The 10,166-nt window shown below is 51.8% G+C and overlaps 1 protein-coding gene across 2 annotated transcripts in view; it reads right to left on the reverse strand.

Annotated features, from left to right (window-relative positions):
* Positions 1-9,034, reverse strand: part of ELL2 (elongation factor for RNA polymerase II 2) — a 40,797-nt gene extending 31,763 nt beyond the window's left edge. For both annotated transcript variants that reach the window (XM_021291083.2, XM_065046555.1), the window contains exon 1: positions 8,797-9,034. In XM_021291083.2, coding sequence (XP_021146758.2) covers positions 8,797-8,925 — 129 coding nt within the window. In that variant the 5' untranslated portion in view covers positions 8,926-9,034. The remainder of the gene's footprint in view (positions 1-8,796) is intronic.
* Between the last annotated feature and the right edge of the window lie 1,132 nt (positions 9,035-10,166).

Consider the following 10,166-nt stretch of genomic DNA (forward strand, 5'->3'; position numbering starts at 1 on the left):
TATCTACTATGTTCCAGGCATGCTGACTCAGAGCAAGCAGAAGATGCCTTTGCATCAGCACATTAGAGACTGTGATGTCTAGTAACACTTTTCAGATGCTTTGATAATTTTTACAGAGCTGTGTATTACGTAGCAGGAGGCTATGACAAGATAACAGTGTTCCTCAGCAACGCCGGCATAAGGATTTCCCCAACAACCTCCTCCTCTTTCCACTGGGCTCTCTTCCCTGCCTTGGGGCCTACAGCCACCCATCGAGCCCAAAAAAGTTGTCAATAATGAATCACAGAATCCTTTAGGTTGGAAGAGACCCTCAACATCATCAAGTCCAACTGTTAACCCAACTCTGCCACCAAACTATGTCCCTAAGGGTATGGCCTTGGGTCAGCACCACTCACGCTGAGGAATTAGAGGTCTCCCTGCAAGAAGAAAAAGCACTTGGAAGGAAAGACTACCTGCACTGATAAATAAGTTACTGCGACAGCGTCTTGCTGTGCAGAGGATCCCTCCTTACGTGCACAGCCCAGCGAGCACATCAGCCGCATCCCAACAGCTGCAATGACCGACGGGCTCAAGCAGCCAGTCAGGCTGAGCTTAATGAAGTTCAGATCACCAGCTCTGACCCCAAACGCAGAACATAGTCAAATAAGCCTGCTGTGGGATTTCCATTTCAATACATGGATATGGAGATACAACAGTAATTTAACCTCCTTTGGTGTATCCACTCTGATTAGTCTTGGAGTTACACTGTTTTGTTGGGGCTTTTGTTTTTTAAATATGCAACATCTTCTCTCAATCCAGACAGTACCCGGTAACCAGGAACACCCAAAACACACAGCTCCACCTGGTTACTATACAAACCCTAGAGACACGGAACTCATCATCACACCAAGAGTACTTCACCAACACCGGTGCATTTATCCTCCTGTTCGCCATAAGCAGGTGTTACTACCATTTTACAAGCAGTAACAGAAAGAGACAATTACGATCTGCATCACCTGGTAGTTTTGGGTGTCAGATGCAAAAAATTCAAGTTTTGATTTTCAGTGAGACTTGTTGGCACTTGACATTGTCACCAGTGGCTCCCAGTTCTCTCCACTGTCCCCATGAGCAGCTCGCAGCAGTCGCAGTGCACACCAGGGGTGCTGAAAATGGGAATACACAACCGCCCGGTGCCAAAACCAGAGTGCCAGCACCAGGATGGGGTTAACACAAAGCTGGGAGCAGATGCGAAGAGGGTAAGGGGCCAACCTGGTGCACCTCATGAGCTCACCCCACCTCCTGGAGCCACAGCACTGATGCTGCAGCCCTGGGGAGCCTGGGGAGGGGGAAAGTGCTGGAGGTGCTGGGCCAGGAGGCAGGACTGCCTTTCGGAGGGAAACTGACCAACAGATCTACCTAGCTGTACTGGAGAACGAAAGCTGTATTCTTGGTGCATGGTCATAATCTGCTCAACTGCCCACAGCTCCCTTCAGCACTTGTGGGTCTTTCCCATAACCTCCTCATCTGGGTGTTTCTGCTCCGGCGGGGGGACTGGACTGGATCAGTTTCCAGGTCCCTTCCAATCCCTGACATTCTGCGATTCTGTGATTTAACTCGCCAACCTAGAAGAAGACATTCAAAAACATAGCTGAACGGGTAGTTTTCTGCAAGGGAAAAAACAGAACAAGTCTTTCCCCTTTTAGGGGCCATGAAACCTGAAATCAGTCCAAACCATCTCACAGTGTCGCTGTGGATGCTCAGCTGAGCTGTACCTCCAGCGATCACCGGCACAGGGTACATACACACAAGGCACCACGACCGAGCCACTATGTTTGCTAGGAGAGCATTTCTCTGCCCTGAGCTCTTCCTGCTATCCCATGTGTCATCAGCCACAACCTTCTGACACCTGAAACAGGACACGCGCCTTAGTCACTTCATACCAGACCTCTGACTTACGCAGGGTCCAGCCCTGGGCGCCGGACGAGGATTCTGTGGGAAGGTAATGCATCCATACCCCTGCAAGAACTACAGCTAACACACAGCTACCCCAAGGAAACTGAGGGATTAGGATATTTTTTTTCCCCACTAACAGATTTATTTGAAAATGGACTCGAAAGTTAGCAACAACACAAAAGCAACGCACAGTGATGCCACCCAGGCCTTGCTGCCATATGAAAACAGGTTCCAAAGAGCCTGCAATCAACTAGTCACTGATGAAAATGCATTTATAATGAGTACTCTTATTGCTCGAATTGATCAACTCTGCATTATCGGTTACATCACACGTTCAGATACATGCAATCTTAGATTTCAATAAATCAAACTAGAATAGATACAACTTATGGATGCTCCACCAGTACATTTAGACTGGCAACTTGGAGACAGAGATGCCACACAGGCACATCCCTTACGTTTAAACAGAAGTGAGCACCAGCCTTCTACAATGGAGTAACTGCATCAGTGGACAAAGGAAGGGCTACGGATGTCGTTTGTCTGGACTTCTGTAAAGCCTCTGACATGGTTCCCCACAACATCCCCCGCTCTGAATTGGCGAGACATGGATTTGATGGGTGGACTGTTCAGTGGATGAGGAATTGGCTGGTCACATCCAGAGGGTAGCAGTCAATGGCACAATGTCTGGATGGAGACCAGTGACAAGTGGTGTCCCTCAGGGGTTCATATGGGGATCACTGCTGTTTAACACCTTCATCGACGACATCAACAGTGGGATCAAGTTGACCCTCAGCAAGTTCATGCATAACACCAAGCTGAGTGGTGCAGGTGACACATCTGAAGGACAGGATCTGTCCAGAGGGACCTGGACAAGCTCAAGAAGCGGATCCATGCAAACACCATGAGGTTCAACAAGGCCAAGTGCCAGGTCCTGCCCTGGTGGGACAGCCCCCGGTACCAGTCCCGGCTGGGGTGCAGGATGGAGAGCAGCCCCAGCAGAAGGACTTGGGGGCACCGGGCTGAGAGATCGGCCATGAGCCGCTGTGTGCGCTCGCAGCCCAGAAGCCAATGGTGCCCTGGGCTGCATCCCCAGCCCCGTGGGCAGCAGGTTTGGGGGATCCTGCCCCTCTGCTCCGCTCTGCTAAGACCCCCCTGCAGTGCTGGTCCAGCTCTGGGTCCTCAGCACAGACACACACGGAGCTGCTGGAGAGGGGCCAGAGGAGCCCCGGGAATGACCCGAGGCTGGAACAGCTCTGCTGGGGACAGGCTGAGAGAGTTGGGCTGTTCACTGGAGAAGAGAAGCTCCAGGACACCTTAGTGCACCTTTCAGTGCTTAAAAGGGGCCCATGAGAAAGATGGGACAGACTTTTGAGCAGGGCCTGTTGTGACAGGACAAGGGGTGATGGGTTAAACTAAAGGAGGGAGATTCAGGCCGGACATGAGGAAGGAATTGTTGTCCTGAGGGTGGTGAGAGCCTGTGCCAGGTACCCAGAGGGGTGGTGGATGAACCATCCCTGGGACATCCCAGGCCAGGCTGGACGGGGCTCTGAGCACCCTGAGCTGCTGAAGATGTCCCTGCTCAGGGGGCACTGGGGAACATCTGAAGGTCCCTGCCAACTCAGACTACTCCATGATTCCACAGTTCTGTGATTCTATAACCAGCCAACCTTATCCCCCAGCTCCCCACTCAGAGTTCCTAAAAATTCTTGCTCCTGGTCTTCTCCATCACTCTCAGTTAACACCAGTCTGCTTTTTTCTTTCCCTAGGGCTTATTTTCCCAGTCTTGTGTCATCAACTTTAGTTCCCCCTGCAGCCAAGTCCCACCTTGATCTCTCCCCAGTTGCTCCTCTGGGGTCGCATCGCCCTGCTGCAGGTGCCACAGCCCATCCTGACACACCTTAACCTAAATCCATCACAGCTGAGGACACATGCAAGCTGCAGTTCTGAAAAGACTAACTAACAAGGTGTCCACCTTTGAGCTGAGCTCAAAAGCACAAAAGCAAAACCCCTGTCCCATCTGTGAGCAGACGCACACCCTCATTCCCAGAAAGGCGCTGCCGGAGCTCCCTGAAATTCCAACCCTTGCAAAAAAAACTAGTTTTTTAAGCACCAGACAAAATCCTAGCTGTTTGGGGCAGATGTGAGCCATGGGGAATTTCCACCCTGGTAAACGAAATATGGTGGAGCCCTATGACTCCATTTCATTTGGTTAGATTGGGGGAACATCAGGCAAACATTGCATCTCATACGCTCACTGACTCAGCAGTTCTGCAGCTGCAACACCCCAAAAACTGTTTGAAGAATAAAAACTTAAATGCAAGACAGATTCCTAGGAGTCACAACAGTCCTTTTCTGAAAAGTTCAAATCTTACAGACCAAAAGCTTTGCTTTAACAGCATGCAGAATAAAATATACACCGCCAGCTGCTTTCACCTGGAGAAGCACAGCTGAAACACGACTGTAGATGGACATTAATCCTGCACAAAGCTGCGTCAGTGGAGGACAGCGCTGACCCCACGGCTCTGCAGACTCCGCTCTATGCGGCATTGCCCGATCTCTTCAGAGCAGTCAGCACATTAGGTATGGCCACACCAGCCAGAGTGAAATTATATGTTGTAGTCAAGCCAAACAAGAGGCCCCATGTGCACCAAGGCAAAACAACTGCACTTGTCTTTAACCTGTTCTCTTTATGCTGCTCCTGAGGATCATGTAGTAGCCAAATTTACAGCTAAGACAGCAAAAGGTGAATTATTTTTTTTGTTGCTGGGCTAAATTTCTGCACAGAGGGTGGAGTTCAGCGCTATAACTTGAGCTAATCTAGTCAGCTGCCACTGGAAAAGGGAGGTTCTGCTCCCACCGCTGACTCTGGCCATGCCCTCCCATCACCTCACCTCCCGTGCTCCTCCATCCAGCACCAAATCAGCATGGAAAAAAGAAACAAGGGCAAGTGTAGAGTCCTACATCTGGGCAGGAACAACCCCAGGTTCCAGTATAGGTTGGGACATTACATATTAGAGAGCAGTGTAGGGGAAAGGGACCTGGGGGTCCTGGGGACAGCAGGGTGACCATGAGCCAGCACTGGGCCCTTGTGGCCAGGAAGCCAATGGTACCTGGGGTGGGTTAGAAGGGGGTGTTCAGTAGGTCAGAGAGGTTCTCCTGCCCCTCTGCTCTGCCCTGGGGAGACCACACCTGGAATATTGTGTCCAGTTGTGGCCCCTCAGTTCCAGCAGGACAGGGAACTGCTGCAGAGAGTCCAGCGCAGCCACCAAGATGCTGAAGGGAGTGGAGCATCTCCCGTGTGAGGAAAGGCTGAGGGAGCTGGGGCTCTGGAGCTGGACAAGAGGAGACTGAGGGGGGACTCATTGCTGGGGATCAAGATGGAAAGGGGGAGTGTCAGGAGGATGGAGCCAGGCTCTTCTGGTGACAACCAGGGACAGGACAAGGGGCAATGGGTGCAAACTGGAACACAGGAGGTTCCACTGAAAGAGAAGAAGTAACCTGTTTGGGGTGAGGGTGGCAGAGCCTGGCCCAGGCTGCCCAGGGGGTTGTGGAGTCTCCTTCTGTGCAGACATTCCAACCCGCCTGGACACCTTCCTGTGTAACCTCATCTGGGTGTTCCTGCTCCATGGGGGGATTGCACTGGATGAGCTTGCCAGGGCCCTTCAACCCCTGACATTCTGGGATCCTGTGAAAAGAACCCCACAACTCAATAAATGGGTTCAGCAAAATCCCAGGGAGCAATACAAGGGATACAGGAGATGATGCACCAGGTCTGGCAGCAGCAGATGCCAGAGCAGCTGAGCAGGGAATGCTCAGCTCTGCTTTGGGAGCTGGACCCCAGACATTGTCTGTCCACAGGACATAGATGCACTGGAGAACCGTCCTGCACGTCTCGCTGCTCGCTCTGCAGAGCAGCAGAATCGCTGGCCTCAGAGGGCAACAAATACCCAACCGAAGGCAAAGTATTACTGTCCACCAAACAGAACTTGATTAAAAAAAAAAATCCATCGTTTGGATTAATTAATACTGCCACAGACGATGCTCAAGGATTTAAAAGCGTGCTGCTCAATACTGCCAGAAGAAATCTAGGCAAGAATATCTTCCGCCATCTGAACCCAGTCTAAGCCAGGACATGCTCACCAGCACCAAGCTGCTGCACAGACACAATCTCTGTTCCGTGTTTCTGAAGGTGGAGCTGAAGTTAAATGATTCTAATGTAAGAATTTAAGAGTCTTTCAAGTTTTCTTTAACTGTCATGCCAGCTAAGAAAGTCCTCAGCAGAGGTTGTGAGTGCTCCATTCTTTATGCAGACTGTTTAAATCTGTATGTTAAGCAATCCACAACGCAGAGCCAGATTACAAACTGCCGGGTTCCACAGGTGATGGGATAAGTAAGTCAGAGGGTGATCCTGATTTCCCACCTCTACAATTTCTGAGCTATTACCCGTGTTACACAGATAATATCTCCAGCACAGAACGGAGGCAACAGCAGAGCTGCAGGTCAGCTTCCTTGCATACCCTTTACTATATTCCCCAGTTCTAAGCAATGCTGATTTTAAGCCTTCATTGTAAATTTTTCAGTTGCGCAGTCAGAACTGAAATAGGTCAGCAACACAGATGTGTGTTAAGCTATCGAGGAGGAAGGTTTCACCAACTGCAGACAATCAATCCTGTCCTCCCCTGGCACCAGACAGACGTGTGAGCTCGCAGAACCAAACCTGACCTGTTTTAAATGGAGACAGCATCCCCTAATGGCGATATTCTTGTCAAACACTAATATAACAAACCAAGAAGCGTCTGCACTAAGATAACTCTGAGGGTCGCTTCCTGGAGCACCACGGGTTTTCCTGCCAGTGTAAGAGTCAGAAATGAGTGATTTGGTTGAAGAGTTGAAAATATTACCCTTTCTAAACCAAGAAATTCCAGAGGCTAGAAAAACAGAGATAGAAGTTTTTATCTTCTATTACTCTTCCACTTGCCACTGTTCAAATGGCACATTCAGACTCGAGCAGGAGCAGATTACGGAAAGCAGACCTGCAGGAAGCCTTAGAGACTCATTTACTGCTAGGAAGATGAAGAAACAGTGAAATAGGGAAAAGAATTTCAATTATTTTCTTGATCATAATGACCACAAATAACTCTTTATTCAGTTTGCAATATCCTGATGATTAGGCATATATTACTCATTTTTCATGCAAAATTGCATTAACTCAGAAATTGATCCCAGTTTGGAAAAAAAATAGGTAAATGATTTACCCAAGTTGTTTCATCAATTAGAAATACTTAAACTTCTCCCAAGATGTATTTACCCCCAGTAAAGAAAGCAGTTCTATTACAGTCAGCACAATTTCCAACTTGCCATGTGTCTGGACACACAGAAGTGTCCGATTTCAAACCACAATACCACATATCGCACTTCCACAAGGCGTGCACAACCTCTGGGGACCTCCGCTCCCGATTACCGCACAAAATACCCAAAACCAGGAGTCCGAGCTGCCTGGTGCTTGGGTCCCATCACGAGGGAGATCACAGCAGCGTGCCCCACCTGCATCCCATGGGCTGCAGGATGGCATCCCTCATCCTTCAATGTCACTTTAAGAATCCCTTTCACAAAGAAGAGAATATAGAATCCACCAAACATAGCAACTGCTTTCTCAGTATAGTTATCTACTTTGGGGTCAAACCCAAATGCCTCTGGAATGAGATGGAAAATTGAATTAGAAAAGAGAGTACCAATGGCCAAGCCCACAAAGTAGGTTAAAACCTTTGGGGAATGTGACTTCTTCAGGAGGGGAGTTAAAATCAATCCCAGAAGCAATGCCAAGTTAATGACAGTCACAGCCATGAACCCAAATCCCCAAACTTGCAAAGAATGTGGTTTAGACGTATCCACAAAGTTTTCCTGATGATCACATGGGTGAAAAATCAGCTGTTGCAGAACAGCAGGACATATTGTGGAGAAGCCTGAACTTAATAAATGACTGTTGTTTGGTATCCCATGCAAAGAAAAAATTTCTTCACCACTCAAGCACTGGTTGTGGTGCAGGTGGGCCAGCGATATCCTTCATCCCTCGTCCTTCATTCCTCATATCGCTCACCCCTCCATCCCTCATCTCCCTCATCCTTCATCCCTCCATCCCTCATCTCCCTCATCCTTCATCCCTCCATCCCTCATCTCCCTCATCCTTCATCCCTCCATCCCTCATCTCCCTCATCCTTCATCCCTCCATCCCTCATCTCCCTCATCCCTCATCTCTCCATCCCTCATCTCCCTCATCCTTCATCCCTCCATCCATGATCCTTCATCCCTCATATCCCTCATCCCTCATCTTCCCCATCCTTCATCCCTCATATCCCTCATATTCCTCATCCTTTATATTCCTCATCCTTCCTCGGGAGGACAGAACCCGTCCGTCCTGCATTAAATGACTTTAAATTAGCCGCAGGGATCCCGCGGCTGCGGCTGCGAATATCAAATACCTGAGTCACTTTTGGGACGGGCGCTCGCTGGCTGCGAGCCCCTCTGCATCCCCACGGACACCCGGCCCTGCCCACCCGCGGGGACAGCCCGTGTAAACACCGGGCAATGTCCAAACCATTAATTTCAGCCAGCGGGCACGCTGCAAGTTTGCGAAGTGTCACCGCGGCGGAGACAACGCGCAACAACGTCCAACCGCCACCGGGCTCCTCGGACCCGTCCCCGCGGACACGAGTGGGGATCCCGGGGTGTCCCGGCACCTGCACCCCCGCGGGCACTGCGGGAGGCACCCCACGGGGAAGGGGGCGGCTGAGGCTGCCAAGGAGACCCGCCGGGGCTGCACACACTGACACCACGGTGACCCCCCCACGGAGCCGCGCCGCTCACCTTGCAGCTCTGGTACTTCTCCAGCGCCCGCAGCGCGGTCTCGGTCAGCCTGACATGCATGACGGTGACCCGGGACGCGCCGCCCTCGCAGGACACGCCGTAACGCTCCCCTTCCCGCAGCTCCGCCATCTTCCGCGGCCCCTCAACGGCCGCCGGCCGCTCCGGCCATCCCGCCCCGCCGGCCCCGCCGCGCAGCCGCGACACGCCCAGCGGCACCGGGCTGTGGCGTCACTGAGGGGCGGGGAGGGCGGCGGGGACACCGGGCGAACCCAACAGTGTGCGGGGGTGGGTGGGGCCGGCGGGGGTGGCAGAAGTTTGTGTTGAAGGGACCTTCAGATCCCCCCCAGTCCCCTGCCATGACAGGGACATCTTCACCAGCTCAGGGTGCTCAGAGCCCCGTCCAGCCTGGCCTGGGATGTCTCAGGGATGGTTCATCCACCACCTCTCTGGGTACCTGGCACAGGCTCTCTCCACCCTCAGGGCAACAATTTCTTCCTCATGTCTGGCCTGAATCTCCCTCCTTTAGTTTAACCCATCAGCCCTTGTCCTGTCACAACAGGCCCTGCTCTAAAGTCTGTCCCATCTTTCTCATGGACCCCTTTTAAGTCTGGAAAAGCCACACTAAGAATCCCAGAATCCCAGAATGTGAGGGGTTGAAGGGCCCTGTAAAGCTCATCCAGTGCAATCCCCCCATGGAGCAGGAACACCCAGATGAGGTTACACAAGACGGTGTCCAGGCTGTTTGGAATGTCAGCAAAGAAGGAGACTCCACAACCCCCTGGGCAGCCTGGGCCAGGCTTTGCCACCCTCACCCCAAACAAGTTCTTCTCATATTTAAGTGGAACCTCCTGTGTTCCAGTTTGCACCCATTGCCTGTTGTCCTGTCACTGGTTGTCACCAAGAAGAGCCTGGCTCCATCCTCAAGACTAAAGTGTCCCCAGAGCTTCTCTTCTCCAGCTGAACACCCCAGCTCTCTCACCTGTCCCCAGCAGAGCTGTTCCAGCCTCGGGTCATTCCCGGGGCTCCTCTGGCCCCTCTCCAGCAGCTCCATGTGTGTCCTGTGCTGAGGACCCAGAGCTGGACCAGCACTGCAGGGGGGTCTCAGCAGAGCGGAGCAGAGGGGCAGGATCCCCCAAACCTGCTGCCCACGGGGCTGGGGATGCAGCCCAGGGCACCACTGGCTTCTGGGCTGCGAGCGCACATGGTGGCTCATGGCCACCAGGGCAGGACCTGGCACTTGGCCTTGTTGAACCTGAGGAGGTTTGCATGGATCCACTTCTCGAGCTTGTCCAGGTCCCTCTGGATGGATCATGGAGTCCAACTCCTGTCCCTGCACAGGACACCCCACAGGTCACACCGTGTGTCTGAGG

This window comes from Columba livia, chromosome Z, assembly GCF_036013475.1.
Source record: "Columba livia isolate bColLiv1 breed racing homer chromosome Z, bColLiv1.pat.W.v2, whole genome shotgun sequence".
Lineage (NCBI taxonomy): Eukaryota > Metazoa > Chordata > Aves > Columbiformes > Columbidae > Columba > Columba livia.